At 41.0% G+C, this 21278-nt stretch overlaps 1 protein-coding gene across 2 annotated transcripts; it reads right to left on the bottom strand.

Moving 5' to 3' along the window:
* LOC143302210 (F-box/WD repeat-containing protein 8-like) lies at window positions 1-21258 on the bottom strand. 2 transcript variants are annotated; one of them, XM_076616774.1, is made up of 11 exons: window positions 20496-21258; window positions 19709-19813; window positions 15944-16108; window positions 14849-14937; window positions 13453-13625; window positions 10966-11180; window positions 10190-10453; window positions 9867-9994; window positions 6748-6924; window positions 4653-4763; window positions 1-1727 (listed from the first exon to the last, which is right to left on the bottom strand). In XM_076616774.1, exons 1-11 carry the CDS (start codon window positions 21105-21107, stop codon window positions 1586-1588), a joined length of 2181 nt encoding a protein of 726 aa, XP_076472889.1. In that variant the 5' UTR covers window positions 21108-21258; the 3' UTR covers window positions 1-1585. The 2 variants fall into 2 exon arrangements, with proteins under 2 accessions (XP_076472889.1, XP_076472891.1); XM_076616776.1 differs by lacking the exon at window positions 19709-19813.
* Between the last annotated feature and the right edge of the window lie 20 nt (window positions 21259-21278).

The raw sequence follows: 21278 nt of genomic DNA, 5'->3' as shown, positions 1-21278 counted from the left end.
CACCAGGTGTGATAGGGATCAAACTCAGATGAGAATCCCGTGCTCTAACCAATCAAGAAGCTGTTTCATACCCGTTTGCTTGACCTGATAAAGAGAGAACTCACTAAGAAAATCGGTCTCTTGTCAGCATGCACATACAGCTGTTTCCACTCAAAGACCGTGAAGCATTTTTAGAGATGGATTTTTTAAAATTTTAGTTAGGTGTTAACTAATGTTTATGCATGCAGATGATGAAATTCTATGGGTTCAAGATCCCATATGATCACTGGTTTATGGACTAAAAGCAAATAATTATAACTGTTCAATGATCAGTTTCATAAATAAATGTTTTTGATCACTGAGGAAAGAGACCAATGCCATGGTTTCTCTGACATCTAAAAATGTATCAACTATCTATCACTGATCACAAGTCATTCAACATCAATGCCTTTAGTCTGCAAAAGAAGGTGCAGTGTATGGTCATCAAGGCACCATAAGCAGAGATTCCTCATAAGTAATGTATTGTATACTGTTGTATCACTTTTTGTCACGACAGATTTCTTTGTGAGAAATTTAGCCTGTTCTCCTTGAAGAATGCAAGTCTCCACAATACATACCATTTTTCCCTTTCTTTTTTCAGACTACAGTTATACCTCTTTTACAATCAGTGTGGACCTGTCTGCAGAATTTTGCCACAGAGACAACCTTTTTGTTCCTGTGGGTTCTTTTACGTGCGCTGAGTGCACGATGCACACAGGTCCTAGGTTTGCCTCATCCTTCTTCTTCTTCTTCTGCGCTCGTGGGCTGCAGCTCCCATATTCACTTGAATGTAACGAGTGGGCTTTTACGTGTATGACCATTTTTACCCCACCAAGTAGGCAGCCATACTCCGTTTTCTAGGGTGTGCATGCTGGGTATGTTCTTCTTTCCATAACCCACCAAATGCTGACATGGATTACAGGATCTTTGATGTGCATATTTGATCTTCTGTTTGCGTATACACACAGAGGGGGTTCAGGCACTAACAGGTCTGCACATATATTGACCTGGGAGATTGGAAAAATCTCCACCCTTTACCCGCCTGGTGCCGTTACCAAGATTCGAACCCGGGACCCTCAGATTGAAAGTCCAATTATTAACCACGCAGCTATTGCGCCTGTCAGCCTCATCCAAAAGTGACAGTTTCAAAGTTGCCTTCAAGCTTCAAAGTTGTCCTCAACTTAATATCACTCAGTGATTTGACTGTGATGGTTGGTCAGGCCTGTTCTGACCAAACCCTTGAAAGTCTCCACAAGAAAACCGACTGCTGGCACTGACAAGCTGACATCCATCTTTTTTTTTTTGTATGATAAAAAATCCTGTCCTGACTATGACCATCAGAACAGCATAGAAGGCAACTGCTGACCCGACTATCAGGGCAAGCATTTGATTATAGCGGAGAGTGTCTTGCCCACATTACATTTTCACACTCTCGGCCAAGAGGGCTTTAGGACAGCTGGCGTTGGGATGGTTCCCACAAAGGCCAACTGGTTTCCAAGGCTGCAGCACTAGGAACCAGTGCACTCCTGCCCTCTAGTCTGAGAGTCACAGTTCTTCACACAGAAGACTACACCTGGTCGTAGGGCATGGCCAGTGTGATGTTGTAGTTGTATCCCTGAGGTTCGTCGTATGTCGACAGACAGATCTCGGGCACCCCTTGTCTCATCTGGTCAGCCAGGAAATCATACACATGAAGGGAACCTCGGTGTCTGCAAAACAAAAAGAAGAAAAGTGCAAAGAATAATAAACAGTAAAGAGGGGTAACTCTCTCCATCTACAAGGGACACAACTGCACATACTATTCCATGACCCACTGGTGCAAGCTCTGGCAGGGGTCCGGTTCCTGTCCTGTGCAAACTACCAGTCTGCCCAGTGTGGAGAAAACTGAATGAAGTGGTGGCTGGTAGCTCCCTTAAGGCCAGACACTAGAGTCAAATAACGACTTTTTTTTTTCTCTCCGACTATATCTCTCCTTTTTTTTTTGTCTACTAGGTCTATCATTACTTGTGGATCACAAAAAAAGTGTTCTTAGATTTCTGTGAATACCCGTTGTTATGGAAACAAATCAAAATGTCCGCAAAACATTGTATCAAAGAAATCGGGTTTGTGGTCCATGTGGTGCATGCAGACACGTTTTGTTAAGTGGACTTGATACACAATGATATTTTCTTCATTTTCACCTGAGATTGTGTTGATTCTTCAATTATTGTACTTTTTATGAATTTTTAGAAATTCTGGGTATTGCGAAATCCTAAAAATTTACAATGGGTAAAAAGATTGGTACTGCTATGAATTAAAACCCAGAGAATATTTTCATACATACTTGTGACAAAACTTCAATAACATGTCATAAAACAATCATGCAAAGTCTCATGGTTGTAGGTTTACTCATCACTGAGCAAGTCCAAGGTATGTTGTCAAGACCAGAAACTTGACGACTTGCGTCGAAACTGAACACAAAATTATTAATAAACACTTTCGTGATTCAGCAAGCAATCTTTATTGGCAATTTTTTCATTGTAAAAGACATCTTTACAGTGGAAAAACTTATGCATATGATAGAAGAGATGTTCAAGAATCAAAATCCATCAAAAACCCAAATCGTGAAAAATCATTTTTGGTCTCTTTTGCACTGCCGTGACTCCCTTAATATTTCAGCTCCATTCTGCAGCCATCTTCTTCCTATATAAGATTACTTAGTTAACTCATTGTGCCTTGTGCCACAGCTTTGCTCGGGTGCCAGTGTGTATTTTTTGTGTCCACGCCTGAGCAGAGATGGGATATAAAATCCCAATTCATCAAACTAGTTTTTCATTCTATCCATTCTTCTTTTTTTTTTTATGGAGGCGTCACTGCGTTCGGACAAATCCATATATGCTTCACCACATCTAAGCAGCAAAAACCAATGCTACAAAATATAAAAAAAGGAGATTAGACCAGAATACAACAGAATGGAATAGAAATATAAATAGATAAATAATAACTGAAAATATAAATAGATGAATAATACTAATAATGATAATAATAATGATGATGAATACACAAATAATAATAATAATAATAACATATCCTAATTTCTGCTGTATCTGTATTTGTGTTATGATTTTCGATTTATGTTCGTACCTTGTTATGTACTATCCCCCCCCCACCACCCCCACCCCAATATTCCTTGTGACCCCGGTACACTTGGTAATAAAGACATATTCTATTCTAATAATAATAATAATGGATACTTATATAGCACACTATCCAGAAATCTGCTCTAGGTGCTTTACAAAAACACTTTTGTTAACATAAAACATTATATCTATGTTACATACACACACCAAAATGTGACTACACACACACACACACACACACACATGCACACACACACACACAAACTGCATACATACATTTTAACATACATGTGTATCTAACAGCTACCCTAACACATACGCACACATAGGCAGGCACAAACTTACATAAACACACGCACACACAATACAAATTCATATACATGCATATAGTTATGTATACATACATATGTATACACACATAGTCAAGCACACCTAACGAAAAGGAAGTGGACCTGCCACAATTGAACTTATTGCTGAGGAAAAAGGTGAGTTTTGAGACGAGATTTAAAAGATGCGAGGGAATCAGAATGACGGAGGTTATCAGGGAGCTTGTTCTTATTCCATTCCATTCCATTCTATTGTTTTCGATGGTTGCTTTTGTTACTGTAGTCATCATGGGAGGAAGATGGCAGAATGGTTAAGATGCTTATCTGGCAATGTATGGCAGTGTCTGTGAGGGTCTGGGTATGAATCCCGTTGCTGCCCTTTCTTCCCTGTTTGAGTTTGAAAATCGACGGGCGCAATAGCCGAATGGTTAAAGCATTGGACTTTGAATCTGAGGGTCCTGGGTTCGAATCTCGGTGACGGCGCCTGGTGGGTTAAAGGGTGGAGATTTTTACGATCTCCCAGGTCTATATATGTGCAGACCTGCCAGTGCCTGAACCCCCTTCGTGTGTATACCCAAGCAGAAGATCAAATACACACGTTAAAGATCCTGTAATCCATGTCAGCGTTTGGTGGGTTATGGAAACAAGAACATACCCAGCATGCACACCCCCGAAAGTGGAAAATGGCTGCCTACATGGTGGGTTAAAAACGGTCATACACGTAAAAGCCCACATGTGAATATACGAGTGAACATGGGAGTTGTAGCCCACGAACGCAGAAGAAGAAGAAGAAGAGTTGGAAAATCAAACTGAGCTGTCTAGTCATTCGGATGAGATGATAAACTGAGGTCCTGCATGCAGCATCGACTTGGCGTACTGAAAAAGAACCTGTGATAACAGAAGTGTTGTCCTCTGGTTGAATTCCGTAGAAGAAATCTACTGTTGATGGGTACACCTTAGCAGATGTGGGTGTAGCGTGTATGGATTCGTCCGAACACATTGACACTTCCTTGAGAGGCTGGAAATTCTTCTTCTTCTTCGTTCGTGGGCTGCAACTCCCTCATTCACTCGTATGTACATGAGTGGGCTTTAATGTGTATGAACGTTTTTACCCCCACCTTGTAGGCAGCCATACTCCGTTTTTTGGGGCGGGGAGACTGGAACTGAAACTGAAGGTAAACATCATTACCTTTGATGAAGGCCGGTGTCAAAGTCAAACTCGTTGCTGTGTTGCTTGACGTAGGGGACGTGGCCAATCACCAGCTGCCTCTCCTCAAAGTGGCAGTAGCGAACAGGATGTCTGGACAAAGAGGCAAAAACAAAGAGACTTTACTGCATCATAGTGATCAGGATGTCAGGACAAAGAGACAAAGAAAATTTACTGCACCATAGTGATCAGGATGTCTGAACAAAGAGACAAAGACAAAGAGACTTTACTACACCGTAACGAACAGGATGTCTGAACAAAGGCAAAGACAAAGAGACTTTACTGCACCACAGCGAACAGGATGTCTGGACAAAGGCAAAGACAAAGAGACTTTACTGCATCATAGTGATCAGGATGTCTGAACAAAGAGACAAAGAGAAAGAGACTTTACTGCACTGCAGCGATCAGGATGTCTGGACAAAGAAGCAAAGACAAAGAGACTTTACTGCAACGTTGTGATCAGGATGTCTGAACAAAGAGGTAAAGACAAAGAGACTTTACTGCAGGATGTCTGGACAAAGAGAAAGAGACTTTACTGCACTGTAACGATCAGGATGTCTGAACAAAGAGACAAAGAGACTTCATCGCACCAATGTTGAAGAGCCCAGGAAATGTTGCTGTGTTTATCATTCATGCATCCTGCTTCATGATGCCAAACACTGAAACACAGCCAATGAATCAAACACTCACAAAGCAAGAAGTAAATAAATAAATGTGGAGTGACGGCCTAGAGGTAACGCGTCCGCCTAGGAAGCGAGAGAATCTGAGCGCGCTGGTTCGAATCACGGCTCAGCCGCCGATATTTTCTCCCCCTCCACTAGACCTTGAGTGGTGGTCTGGACGCTAGTCATTTGGATGAGACGATAAACCGAGGTCCCGTGTGCAGCACACACTTAGCGCACGTAAAAGAACCCACGGCAACAAAAGGGTTGTTCCTGGCAAAATTCTGTAGAAAAATCCACGTCAATAGGCAAAACAAATAAAACTGCACGCAGGAAAAATACAAAAAAAAAGGGTGGCGCTGTAGTATAGCGACGCGCTCTCCCTGGGGAGAGCAGCCCGAATTTCACACAGAGAAATCTGTTGTGATAAAAAGAAATACAAAATACAAAATATAGTGGCGAGGGATATGATGGGAAGGAAGGACGGATTTCAGATAATAATTTCATAATTACTAACATAAAATAATATAAATACAAAGAAATATATCAAACACATAAAAAAGAAAACAAATCAAAACAAAAACCTTTTTATAAATATTTCTGTATCATTATGTGACCAAAAAAAAAATTTTTTTTTTTTTTTTCCAAAATTGACACTTTTCTAAATTACTTTCACAAGGCCACACAGCTTTGACTGTGAAAAAAAGGTTAATGCACTGTTCCTCATTAGAAATTATCATTAATCTCTCATGAACGAAAAAAATAACCAACCAAACAAAAAACAAACACACAAAACAAACAAAAAACAACAACCCAAAACAGAAAAAGTATGTGATGAATTTGTTCGAATCTCAACACTGAAAAAGACAGACAGTACACAGCATCAAAATATCACACATCACAGGAAATTCAATGAAAGAGAGTCCGAGACAAGATTTAAAAAAAAAAATCAAAAAAAATCAAAGTACACACCAAGTACCTGTCCCTCAGCACTCATGACATTCCACACCCAGTAATCATAATAATAATAATAATAATAATGGATACTTATATAGCACACTATCCAGAAATCTGCTCTAGGTGCTTTACAAAAACGCTTTTGTTAACATAAAACATTATATCTATGTTACATACACACACCAAAATGTGACTACACACACACACACACACACACACACACACACACACACACACTGCATACATACATTTTAACATACATGTGTATCTAACAGCTACCCTAACACATACACACACATTGGCAGGCACAAACTTACATAAACACACACACACACACAATACACATTCATATACATGCATGTAATTATGTACACATAAATATGTATACACACATAGTCAAGCACAGCTAACGCAAAGAAAGTGGACCTGCCACAATTGAACTTATTGTTCATAACAACCTGTTGTTCATCTCCCACAGCTTGCTGGCCATTCGCTGGTCCCACACGCACACGAACCCCGCCTCGTCCCCAGACACCACCTTCCACTCGTCCATCTGCACCGTCGTGACTGGCGCTGAGTGACCCATCAAGGTCATCAGCGCTGACTGCGCCGCTCTCGTGTCAAACACGCGTACCCTGGAACATTGGGTCTGCACGGTGAAACGCTGCCTTGTGCGAAACTTTCGGATTTTTTTTTTTTTTTTTCAACAATAACAAGAAATTACCAGCAACATCTCTAGACCATTTATCTGGAAAACTAGAAGATTTTTTTGTTTTTGTTTTTTTGTTTTTGCTTCAAACCTTCACGTTCAAAAAGTATATGTGTAGTTGAGAGTTGTCCTCCACAGCAGCATGTGATGTGTTGCTATATTTAGTTTTATTTAAATGCATTTAATCAACCTGCAAACTAGTGAGATGATTTCCCTTATGTCTTTATGCTGTAGTGAGGGTAAAATTGAAAAAAAAAAAAAAGGGTTCTTTTATGTGCGCTAAGTGCATGCTGCACACGGGACGTCTGTTTATCGTCTCATCCGAATGACTAGCGTCCAGACCACCGCTCAAGGTCTAGTGGAGGGGGAGAAAATATCGGCGGCTGAGCCATGATTCGAACCAGCTCGCTCAGATTCTCTCGCTTCCTAGGCGGACGGGTTACCTCTGGGCCATCACTCCACTTAAATTGTATTAGTTTATCACTCCTTTGTACACATACTTTTTTTTTTTTTTTGCATCTTCTTCTTCTCCTTCTTTGTTCATGGGCTGGCACTCCCATGTTCACTCGTATACGTGACTGGGCTTTTATGTGTATGAACGTTTTCACCCCCACCATGCAGGCAGTACATACTCCATTTACAGGAGGAATTTTTATCATCTAAAATCACACTATGTTCTTAAAAGGAAATATTTTACCTAAAATTACGTATCGGTCAATATGGCTGCCGTCAAAAGTGGAAGCTAGTCAGGGATACAGAGAGGAGGTAACCTACTTCCGGGAGGTTATCGGCCGTAGCTACTTTTGTTTTCTCCGCAAAGGCGGATAGTAGTTTGCACAGGACAGGAATCGGACTCCCTGCCGGAGTCTGCACTAGTGCGTCATGGTAAAGTATGTGTAGTGAAACTGAAGAACACACACAGTGTGTCATGGTAAAGTATGTGTAGTGAAACTGAAGAACACACACAGTGTGTCATGGTAAAGTATGTGTAGTGAAACTGAAGAACACACACAGTGTGTCATGGTAAAGTATGTGTAGTGAAACTGAAGAACACACACAGTGTGTCATGGTAAAGTATGTGTAGTGAAACTGAAGAATGCACACAGTGCGTCATGGTAAAGTATGTGTAGTGAAACTGAAGAACACACACAGTGTGTCATGGTAAAGTATGTGTAGTGAAACTGAAGAACACACACAGTGTGTCATGGTAAAGTATGTGTAGTGAAACTGAAGAACACACACAGTGTGTCATGTGCAGTTCTGCTTTGCGAGGGTGTGACAATGCCACAGCTGTGCATGCCTGGTGGAGTCTGAATGCATGTTACGGAATCTTGGCAACAAGGAATATAAATCCGATCCTCAACAGAGAAAGGAAAGACAGGATCGACTTCGAGGTAGAAAAAAACGAACGAATCGAGGGGGCCGAGTCGAAACGAGTACACAGAATGTAAGAAAAATATACAGACAAGCCGCATGCAGCAAAATAAGGCCAAATGAACACGCTTAATAGCCAAAAAAAGCGTAAGACGAGACAGAGCGAAAACCTGACAAGATGGCGTGGAGAGCCTTGGCCAAAGGAATGATTCAGCGCTTATAGCTTTTAGAGGCGTTTGATTGGCTAAGAGCGGACCGGGCAAGAAGGGGCATCTTTTCACTGTTAGCCGTGCAAAATTTGGCCAAGCAGAGCAAACTGATAGGCCTAGTTTGCATCAGTTTGACATGGTACAGTATATGACACCAAAAAATCTGTATTCAAAGTCTGAGATTCTATTTTTTCCCCCCTGAACTCTAAATCTTCCCAATGAAGAATAAATCTGTATTCACTGTTCCCAAGTCCTTTCTCTCACTGTTAAAGCAAAAGCAGAGTAAACAAGAGAGGCAAGGCCTTCAAGACTTACTTGTGATAAATTAAGTCCCCTAGCATTAATTACAGAGTAATTCCCTTTTTTACTATCTGCACCAAAACATTTGCAAAATAAATAAAAATTCCATGCGTAGCAAAAGAAGTTCCTGTTTGAACAAAAAATGATAATAATGACTCCTCTTGTTGTTGGGTCAGAATAAGAGGTCAAAGTGCCAAGTTTAGAGAATACAAAAAATATAAATATAACAGTAAATGCAGTTTGCATATAATTAGGCTTCTTTTTTAAAAATTTTTTATGCCCATCCCAGAGGTGCAGTATTGTTTTAAACAAGATGACTGGAAAGAACTGAATTTTTCCTATTTTTATGCCTAATTTGGTGTCAACTGACAAAGTATTTGCAGAGAAAATGTTGATGTTAAAGTTTACCACAGACACACAGACACACACACACACACACACAGACAACCGAACACCGGGTTAAAACATAGACTCACTTTGTTTACACAAGTGAGTAAAAAATGATCCAGCGCAGGCCTGGAATTATGAAGAATGAAGAAGTGATTCCATCTCCTGATTGGTGGATAATTTAATGTCAAATTAATCAATTCAATTCAATTCAATTCAAAATACTTTATTATCTGCTTCAACCAAAACCAGAAAATTTTCTTTAGGCTCACTTAAAATAAAATGCCCGTCAGCAAAAAAACAAAAAACAAACTGACACACCCTTCACTTATCACCATGCACACAACATCAATTATTATATAAAAAGAAAAACATGTGGGTAAGATACTATTACATTATGATTCAGAGTGTAACAACTGTGTGTGTGTTGCGTGTGTGTGCATGCGTCGTTTTTTTCTCTCGAATTTCATCTGTCCATTACAAGATATCCAATGTGTGGACACCAACAAAACAGTTTGCATATATGCATCTCTCTCTATATATATAATCACATAATCACCATCACTGTCATCATCACCATCATCATCATTTTCCTTACTTCCTGTCCCGACTTCCTGTCACCAGTTGATGTGGAGGGCTCTCCGCCATGTTGACACACAGCACGCACGCTGTGTGACCCGCCAAGGAGGCGGTGACCCCCCTTGTCATGATGTCATAGACATCCACCTGGAGAGCAAAGAACTCTCAGTTACTTTCGTACAGAACAGACGATTGTGTCAGAAACCAGTCACCATTACCAAGATTTGAACCCGGGACACTCAGATTGAAAGTCCAACGCTTTAACCCCTTGGCTATTGCGCCCGTCAAACACAGACATGCAACAAAAATTAAAAAAAACAAAACAAAAAAAAAACCCCTTACCCTGAAATACTGAGCTGGTCCAGTGTTTAGTGTGAACCCAACCACCACCTGCTCGGGGTGCAGCCGCGCATCCATGCACGTCACCGGCGCGTCAACGATGTTGTGAAGCTCCACCATCTGGTGTCGGCCATGGCCGCCGTCTCTCTCCTGCAGCGCCACCACGCTGACCGTGTCGTTAGTAGCGATGGTGAGCGTGGGTGTCAGGGTGCTGGTGGTGGTGGTGGTTGCTTCCCTTGTGTCCTGGAGCCATTTTGTTTTCTTCACCTGAAAGGAGAAGTTTGGTTAAAGAATACTTTGAAATCAATTATTGATTCTGTTGGCTTATTTTGTTTTCTTCGCCTGAAAGGAGACATTTGGTTAAAGAATGCTTTGAAATCAATCATTCGTTCTGTTGACTGGTTTCATTTCTTTTTTTTTTCTTTTTTTTTCGACTGAATGGAGGTGTTTGATAAAAGGCTGGAATATTGTGAAATGTTAACTTTTGTTGGTGAGTATATACAGTCACTAGAATCTAGCCCTCTTGTCTGGGCTGTGGATGTTTCCACTTTCACTCACGCAACAGTTAGGTATACAGAAATACTTGTAGACACACATGTGAACCAAAAGAAAACAACATCTTCTTCGTTCGTGGGCTGCAACTCCCACGTTAACTCGTACGTACATGAGTGGGCTTTTACGTGCATGACCGTTTTTACCCCACCATGTAGGCAGCCATACTTGGGGGTGAAAACAACAACCGCGACAACAGCAACAAAAACCAAGCCCAAAACACTCACGACAGAATCAAACACCCAGGTGTCCATCACGGCCCCCTCCCCGCTGCGCACACTGTGCACCTGCACGTGATGCCCGCTGCTGACAGACAGGTACACGCTCTGCGGGTTTTCCCACAGCTGCAGGGAGCTGGGCTGACGCAGGCTGCCCCGCCCCTCACAGGGGAAGGTGTACAGGGGCTCCGTGCCTTGCTCGTTGCTCCACACGTCCACAAAGCCTGCGCACAAACACCAGTCTCTTCTTTGTTAGCTCCACACGTCCACAAAGCCTGCGCACAAACACCAGTCTTTTCTTTGTCAGCTTCACACGTCCACAAAGCCTGCGCACAAACACCAGTCTCTTCTTTGTTAGCTCCACACGTCCACAAAGCCTGCGCACAAACACCAGTCTTTTCTCTGCTTCCTTCTTTCTTTCTTTTTCTTTCTCCTTCTTTCTCAGCAACAAAATACCTTTACAGGCAAAAAAATGTCCCTAACCTGGACAGCTTCATGACACCATCTGGCAACAAATCTGCACTTCACAGCAGCACATCACATTCATAACTCATGGTATGATTACAAAAATGCACATGAAACACGTGAAACCATTTTTCAAAAGAAACAATTCCCAATCCCCCGATATAAAAGTTGCCCTGTAAAAAAATGGATCTAGGAAAGTAGTATATCAAAATAACAAATTCCAATCCCTGATATAAATATGTTGAACGGTTAAAAAAATGGATCGAGGACCACTGGTCAGATTTCTGTCGTATGCAACCGTCTTTTTTTAAATTTTTTTTTATCCCACCATTTAAGTTGATGTTTAACCATACAACAGCAGAGACACTATTGGCAGAGTGGTTAAGACACTCATCTGCCAATACAGTGTCCGTGAGGGTCTGTGTTCGGTTCCTCCTTTTGCCCATTCTCCCAAGTTTGATGAGAATAATAATAATAATAATAATAATAATAATGGACACTTATATAGCACACTATCCAGAAATCTGCTCTAGGTGCTTTACAAAAACGCTTTTGTTAACATAAAACATTATATCTATGTTACATACACACACCAAAATGTGACTACACACACACACACACACACACACACTGCATACATACATTTTAACATACATGTGTATCTAACAGCTACCCTAACACATACGCACACATAGGCAGGCACAAACTTATATAAACACATGCACACACAATACACATTCATATACATGCATGTAGTTATGTACACATACATATGTATACACACATAGTCAAGCACAGCTAACGCAAAGGAAGTGGACCTGCCACAATTGAACTTATTGCTGAGGGAAAAGGTGAGTTCTGAGATGAGATTTAAAAGATGCGAGGGAATCAGAATAACGGAGGTATAATAATAAAAGGTATAATAATAATAAAAGTGTCTAGACATTTGGATGAGACGATAAGCCAAGGTCCCATGTGCAGCATGCACTTGGGGCGCTGAAAAAGAACCTGGGGCAACAAAAGTGTTGTCCTCAGGGGAAAAAAAAAATTACGTAGAATAGATCCACTCTGATAGGTACACAAATGTACACATCTATACATGAACTCAAGCCCTGATTAAGCGCACTGGGTTATGCTGCTGGTCAAGCATCCGCCTAGCAGATGTGATGTAGCGTACATGGATTTGTCTGAACGCAGTGCCGCATCCTTCAGAATCCGAAACTAAAATAGACACTGCATCTACTTCTTCTTTCGTGGGCTGCAACTCCCACGTTCACTTGGATGTACACGAGTGGGCTTTTACGTGCATGACCAATTTTAACCTCACCATGTAGGCAGCCATACTCCATTTTCAGGGGTGTGCATTCTGGGTATGTCACTGTTTCCATAACCACCAAACTGCAGTCTTTTCTTTGTTCCACCAAACATGGAGTACAGGATCTTTAACCTGCATATTTGATCTTCTGCTTGCACGTACACATGAAGTGGGTTCAGGCACAAGCAGGTTTGCACATATGTTGACCTGGGAGATCGGAAAAAAACTCCACCCTTTACCCACCAGGCGCTGTTACTGAGATTTGAACCTCAGACCCTCCGATTGAAAGCCCAACGCTTTAACCACACTGCTATTGTGCCCGTACGTACACTGCGTCAAAACTGGGTGTGTCAAAGAAAATAATATAATAATTTTTTTTTAGAAAGCCAGGAACCATGAATAAAGAAATAAGAATGATATTTGACGTTCATTAACTCTAATAATGAATTAATGAGAATGATTTGTGATGCTCATTAACTGAAGAAAGAAAATAATATAATAATTTTTTGTGTTGTTCATTAACGGGAGAAAGAATTAAGGGGAACTATTTGTGACGCTAATCACATGAATAAAGAAATAAGAATGATCTTTGACGTTCATTAACTCTAATAATGAATTAATGAGAATAATTTGTGATGCTCATTAACTGAAGAAAGAAAATAATATAATAATTTTTTTTAGAAAGCCAGGAACCGTCCAGCTGCCTGTGCCCTGACCATGGGTGTAGGATGCCGCCGTCACTGTGCTGCAGGTGGCGACGTGGAGGATCTCGTTGCTGATGGTGCCCTCCTCCTCCGACTCGTCAATGATCAGCGCCGTGCTGCTGGGCTGGAAGATACACGTCTCTCCCGACATCACCTCCCACAGCTTGGTCTGGCAGTTGCTGTAGCTGGAGACAGAGATCAGGGGGGGAACGATTTCACTGACCTGAGGGAGTGTTCAGGGGAATGATTCGTCATGCTCATTTACTGAAGAATTCAGGGGAACTATTTGCGATGCTCATCACATGAGTGCAGAATTAAGGGGAATGGTTTGTAATGCTGATTAACTGAAGAATTCAGGGGAACTTCTTCTTCTTCTTCTGCGTTCGTGGGCTTCAACTCCCACGTTCACTTGTATATACGCGAGTGGGATTTTACGTGTATGACCGATCCCGCCATGTAGGCAGCCATACTCCGCTTTCGGGGGTGTGCATGCTGGGTATGTTCTTGTTTCCATAACCCACCGAACGCTGACATGGATTACAGGATCTTTAACGTGCGTATTTGATCTTATGCTTGCATATACACACGAAGGGGGTTCAGCACTGGCAGGTCTGCACATATGTTGACCTGGGAGATCGTAAAAATCTCCACTCTTTACCCACCAGGCGCCGTCACCATGATTCAAACCCGGGACCCTCAGATCGAAAGTCCAACGCTTTAACCATTCGGCTATGGCGCCCGTCTTGGGGAACTATTTGCGATGCTCATCACATGAGTACAGAATTAAGGGGAATGGTTTGTAATGCTGATTAACTGAAGAAAGAATTAAAGGGAATGATTTTGTGTTGGTCATTAACGAAAGAAAGAATTCATGGAATGATTTGTGATGCTCAGTAACTGAAGAATTAAGAGGAATAATTTGTGTTGTTCATTAACTGGAGAAAGAATTACAACTATCTGTGATGCTAATCACATGAATAAAGAAATAAGAATGATCTTTGACGTTCATTAACTCTAATAATGAATTAATGAGAATGATTTGTGATGCTCATTAACTGAAGAAAGAATTAAGAATGATTTGTAACATTCATTAACTGGAGAAATAATCAAAAGGAATGAATGAACTGCGACGGTAATTTTGTTTCAAAGAGGTGTCAGTGTGGTGTGGACCAACGCCTGCACACATATCATGTTAACCCCTTAACTGCTGCCGACAAGTATGTTTTTCAGAGAAGCGCTGTTGCCTCAATGAGATAAGGTTCAGATTACCGTTCAGGACATCAATCACCATTCACCATTTGGACTTCTTCCTGCTGGGATTACATTACCTTTGTTCAGCGAAATCAATTACACTGCATTGACTTTACCAGGACAAAGGACAGGCTACAGGCTGACTGAAATGACTTACCCAGCGACGATCGTGGAGTTACAAGAATGCACGGCACACAGCACGCCTCCTTTTGCATAATGCAGGTTGTGCAGTTTCCCAGTGCGGCCCTGCACAAAAGCACAAACTTTGTGAAAGAACAAATTGCCCTGATGGTCAATGCTAACTTATGATAGATACAGTGTGTGTGTGTGTGTGTGTGTGCACGTGTGTGTGCATGCGCTTGTGCGCTGTTTTGTGTGTGAGCGTGTATATTACATAGGCAATAAAAATTAACTGAAAGCACACTTCTGCTTTGCAGACGATACGATAACTGTCACAAGTAAATCATATTCAATATTCACATCACACATGATCTTTTGTGAAGCAGCTCAGTGTGCTGTACACTCTCCAGTCACACAAATCATGAACTACACCCCCTCCATCCCTACCTGCTGGTTCTGCTGTGCTGTGCTCTACATGCGAAAACCAACACAACCAACTCAACCTTTAAAAAACAAAAAACAAACAACCCGCCCCCCCAACCTCCCCACCCTCCAAAAACCTCTTCAACCTCTTCCAATCCAATCCAACCCAACACAAAACAAGAGAGGCAAGGCCTTCAAGACTCACTTGTGATAAATTAAGTCCCCTAGCATTAATTACAGAGTAATTTCCCTTTTTTATGATCTGCACCAAAACGTTTGCAAAATAAATAAAACTTCCATGGTTAGCAAAAGAAGTTCCTGTTTGAACAAAAATGATAATAATGACTCCTCTTGTTGTTGGGTCAGAATAAGAGGTCAAAGTGTCAAGTTTAGAGAATACAAAAAATATAAATATAACAGTAAATGCAGTTTGCATATAATTAGGCTTCTTTTTTAAAATTTTTTTCTGCCCATCCCAGAGGTGTAATATTGTTTTAAACAAGATGACTGGAAAGAACTGAATTTTTCCTATTTTTATGCCAAATTTGGTGTCAACTGACAAAGTATTTACAGAGAAAATGTCATGTTTAAGTTTACCACGGACACACAGACACACGGACACACACACACACACACACACACACAGACAACCGAACATCGAGTTAAAACATAGACTCACTTTGTTTACACAAGTGAGTCAAAAATCTACCTTCCAGTTTAACTCCAGGTTCCGCTTGATGATGGTGTACTGCCGAACGCGGCTTTTCCAGTCGCTGTATTCCACAGTCAGGGTGTCCTTCTCAAAGCCAAGGGTGTGACAGATGCGACACCACAACAACTCATCCTCCGCCAGACTTCTCCAGCTTTTACTCACCTGCAAACAATGATTCCTACATGGATACAAGTTTCCACAGCCCCTTCCCTTGGTCCGATACCAAACTGCAAGAGCTTTACAGTCATTCACACAGTAAGGCTGCCTACCTGGGTGGAGATGACTGACGACTGCCTTTATGCGCTCATCATTTGTTTCCAGTGTCATTCAGTCAGGTTTACATTCAAATACACACACCACACACACCCTGCGCCCCCTCCTTTCCCACTCACCATACAACTTCACACCCTGCCCCCTCCTTTCCCACTCACCATACAACTTCACACCCTGCCCCCTCATTTCCCACTCACCATACAACTTCACACCCTGCACCCTTCTTTCCCACTCACCATACAACTTCACACCCTGCACCCTTCTTTCCCACTCACCATACAACTTCACACCCTGCCCCCTCATTTCCCACTCACCATACAACTTCACACCCTGCCCCCTCATTTCCCACTCACCATACAACTTCACACCCTGCCCCCTCATTTCCCACTCACCATACAACTTCACACCCTGCACCCTTCTTTCCCACTCACCATACAACTTCACACCCTGCACCCTTCTTTCCCACTCACCATACAACTTCACACCCTGCGCCCTCCTTTCCCACTCACCATACAACTTCACACCCTGCACCCTCCTTTCCCATCTTTGTATGTATTTTGATTAAATGAAATTCAAATGTTATAATGAACACTTGATGAGGCATCTACAATCTGTGTGAAATCACTGCTCTCTCCAGCACTCTTATTGCACTTTCTGCTGCCAAACCAAAACTATTAAAAAAAAAAACAAAAACAAAAAAAAACAAGAGAGGCAAGGCCTTCAAGACTCACTTGTGATGTGCACTTAACCCAACAAAGGGAATTAAGAAGAAGAAAAAAAGAAATGGATAATCTGGCACACACACACACACACACACACACACACACACACACACACACACAGAATTTGAACTAGATCTATATGTGTGTTTGAAAAAAAAAAGAAAAAAAGTGAAATACAAGGAACGTGGGCTGCTTCAGATGGAACTGTTCCGTTCCTAGCATGCAATTTTCAATTCTACGAATACTCACTCTTGACAAAAAGCAGAAAATATTATTTGGATCAAAATATGTTGATATGCCTACTGGTGACGCTAAATAAGAGGTCGCTTACTCACCCACAAGATCAGTCAGTGGATGACATGTTTGAAGTTGAACATTGAGGATTTTACTGACCCAAGTAAGAAAGATTCTGCGTCAAACTAACTGCTAAAGCTACACCGTGCCTCAAAAGCCCACAATACTAGCAAACTATTTCTACCGTCTGATGAGAGTAAATAAACAGCAGAGTTGTTACACACTAGTTCTTTCAAAATTGTGAAAAAACAATGGGAATCCCCAAACCAAAAGTATGTGGTATTCTGCATTTCCAGAACTGTACCATTTCATTGTATATGGGTTACTTTGTGACATCAGTCAGCCATGGCACAACCACTTGCATGTTCATAATACCAACCTGTGTCCCCTTTTGCGTCAACTAGGAGTGATGGCCTAGAGGTAACGCGTCCACCTAGGAAGCGAGAGAATCTGACCGCACTGGTTTGAATCACGACTCGGCCGCTGATATCTTCTCCCCCTCCACTAGACCTTGAGTGGTGGTCTGGACGTTAGTCATTCGGATGAGATGATAAACCGAGGTCCCCTGTGCAGCATGCACTTAGCACACATAAAAGAACCCATGGCAACAAAAGGGTTGTTCCTGGCAAAATTCTGGAGAAAATCCACTTCGATAGGAAAAACAAATACAGAAAAATGGGTGGTGCTGTAGTGTAGCAACGCTGGGGACAGCAGCCCAAATTTCACACAGAGAAATCTGTTATGATAAAAAGAAATACAAATACAAATACAAGTATACTGCAACAGCTATTTTTAGACAGGCAACCAGCAGCCAAAACATCCTTCGGTACCTCGAAACATCGCTGTCTCCTGGGAGTTGCTTAGCATATTTGTACTTGACCTCCGAACGATATGGAAAACAATACATTAAAGATAATGTTACTGTTAAAAAAACAACATAATACATCTTTCAAAGCTTAGTATTGCATGTTTTACAGACTTCCACATTTGGACTACTATAAATAGACACACAGTTGGCAGAGGTCAGAGTTGTCTTCCTTTGTGCATGCAGAATGCGACATGATGTAACAGAAAAATTGTGCTAGGAAAATCAATATTGTGTATTTGTATGCTTGTTGGGGACACTTTTGCAGTAAGGTTTTTAGGCCTGTGCCCATATCTCTCTCTGAATAAAAACTTAGCTGCCATCTTTGCCTCCTGTTGATTATATGTTATCGCGAATTACTGAATGAATGCGGCACACTGTAATCCAAGATGTCTGTCTCCGTCGATTCATGTTGGATCTGTCAAGTACAATTTCTGTTATTTTCATTCTAGTTAATGTTGTAACATGTGTAAAATATTTGTACACAGTAAACATGTCAATGTTACAGTTTGCATCATTCTCAAATGTAAACAGTGTAAGACCTTCCCACTGAGTATAAAACATAAAGCCTTTTATTCCTTGAGTCATGTTTTAAAATGTAATGTTTTAGATGAGTGAGATCTGTTATAAGAAAATTATCTCCCTTACTAATAATCAGTTTTCAGCCTATAACATCCCATTAACAGGCACATTCAGAGATGTGTGTGTAAATGTAATTTCCACACTGAAGTTCCATTTTCAGAGACGAAAATATTAATGAACTGCTATTGTTCAATGTGTCAGTATGTCACATAAAAATGCTTAGTTTTGTGTATAAAAAAAGAAAAATGTAACATTAATTTTTTGGTGAAAATATTTAAATCTATTTTGTACCCTTCCCAGGGATGCAATATCATTATGATTGGAATGTATGGAAAAAAACTCATCATTTGCTACTGTTGTGCCAAATTTGGTATCAACTGACTAAGTATTTCCAGAGAAAATGACAATGTTAAAGTTTAACACACACACACACACACACACAGACAACCGAACACTGGGTTATTACATAGACTCACATTGTTTACAAAAGTGAGTAAAAAAGGTTTGCAAAATAAACTGCTTTCCTGTCAACATGCATTTTCAACAGAATTTTGGCCAAGGACAAGCATTTCTTTTCTTGCTATGTGTTGTTTTAACTCACTCAGTACGACCAGTCCTCTCTTCTCCTCTACACAGACCCTTCAGATGTCCAGTGGGTGTCTGAATGACCCAACCTTTAGCTTCCATCGTCGGAATTGTGGTATTCTTTGTCAATGTTCACCCCTTCAGTGTAAGAGCCTTCTGCTTGTAATATTTTGATGGTGGTAATTGGGGTGAAACGCTGTCAACGTCGTCTCTTTCGCCGTTCGTATGGAGAGAATTAAGTTTTATATTGTAATTGTAGTACTGCCAAACACAGGAACTCAGTTCATCACAGATCATTCAAAAGACTGCAAGTGCCCATAAGAAATAAAGCAATGAACTTTAAAATCATACTTATCAAGATATTTTTTTTATGGCACATAACTTTATAAGTGGAATGATATCTACACTATTCCCCTTAAAAAGCGCATAAGATTGACTGACCTGAGCACATCGACACAAATCCATGGCGTCCAAGTACCAGAAAATCTTTATCGCAACTTCACGTGGCAGGCTCACATCGAAGAAAGGAATCTCACTGATCTCATTCTGTCAGGAAAAAAGGGCAATAATTCAGCCTGCACACCATCCAAGTACATTTGTGCATGCTCTTGTGTGTGTGTGTGAGTGTGTGTGTGCTCTACCCATAAATAACAATTCACAGAACTTTTGAAATGTGCATTTATCATTTTATAACTTCTTGTTATTGTTATTTATATTCAATTTAGAATTTATGGGTTTTTTTTAAATTTTGCCCTGTAGCTGTCATCACACATCTCTGCATCACTCAGACACTGTCAACTAGGCAGTCAAGTAAACATAAACAGATGTTTAATGTTGGAGTTTGTTTGCAGGACATGGTGTGCTGGTGCAATATGAACCCAAAAAAGGGAGTTAACAAATAATGTGTTTATGTGTAGAATAACAAACAAACAAACCTATTTATCTTCAAATTCAATTCAGATTTGATAAAATCAAGCCAGTAACAAGTATATAATATAAATGTGTATTTTTTTTGTAACATTTCATACAGGTTTACCCTTTCCCTGTGTGCAGATCTGGATGATTTGTACACAGGTACATGACACACACACACACTCTCTCTCTCTCTCTCCTACACACACACACATGTAAACACACAAACACATACACTCTCCTACACACACATGTGTGTGTGTGCACACAGACACCCAAACCCACACACTTGTCACAAGAGAATAAGGTTGCTCACAAGATCAGCAATAAACAAATCAAGGTAGTCTTTGGACTCATCATCCCGATCATTCTTTTGATCTTCCTTTTTCGCTTTCTTTGGAGAAGCATCTTTGCCATCATCATGGCTCTTGGATGAAAAGTACTCCCGTTTTGGTGGAACAGTGAAGCTGTTCTCTTCAACCTGCCTTTCACCACTAGTTTTCCTTCTGTGCTTTGGTCCTTCCTCTGAAGTTGCACGATTCAACAAAGTGGTCAGTATACGGAAAGGGTAATATGTGGCGGATGCTTCTGAGTGGCAGTCAAAAGCGTTATTGTAATCCACAAGGGCTCTTTGTTGACAGTCTTCATTTTCTGGTAAAGGGGGGCGTTGAGATTCTTTTTGTTCGCGGCAGTTCCCTGCTTCATCTTTGTGAACTGATCCTTGAAGAGGTGTGTAATCTGTTGCCTCTGATGTCACACCACCTGGTTTGAAATCAGAATCTCTGTGATCTGAAGTAGATTCAGCCTGAGCAGAGCTGGATGGCCCAGAATGGTCAGAGGCAGAAGGTCTTTGGGTAGTCCGGTTATTTTGTTGCTTTAGTTCTTTCAACCAGTTCTTCCTAAATTCTGACAATTCAACGTTTGCCATTTCTGCAGTAAGACCTGCTCGGTTTCGTATGTGGCATGAAATTATACTGTCATTTTACCATAATGAAGGAACATCACACGTCAGTTATACGTATGGATTATACTTCCGAAAGAGAAGCATGTAACACGCAAGATTCTATTTCGTAAACAAGAAAAAGGGGAAAGCAATCTT

This window comes from Babylonia areolata, chromosome 29, assembly GCF_041734735.1.
Source record: "Babylonia areolata isolate BAREFJ2019XMU chromosome 29, ASM4173473v1, whole genome shotgun sequence".
NCBI classification, from domain to species: Eukaryota; Metazoa; Mollusca; class Gastropoda; order Neogastropoda; family Buccinidae; genus Babylonia; species Babylonia areolata.
Note: the sequence above shows the minus strand (reverse complement) of the source record. Positions and strands in the feature narration are given on the sequence as shown.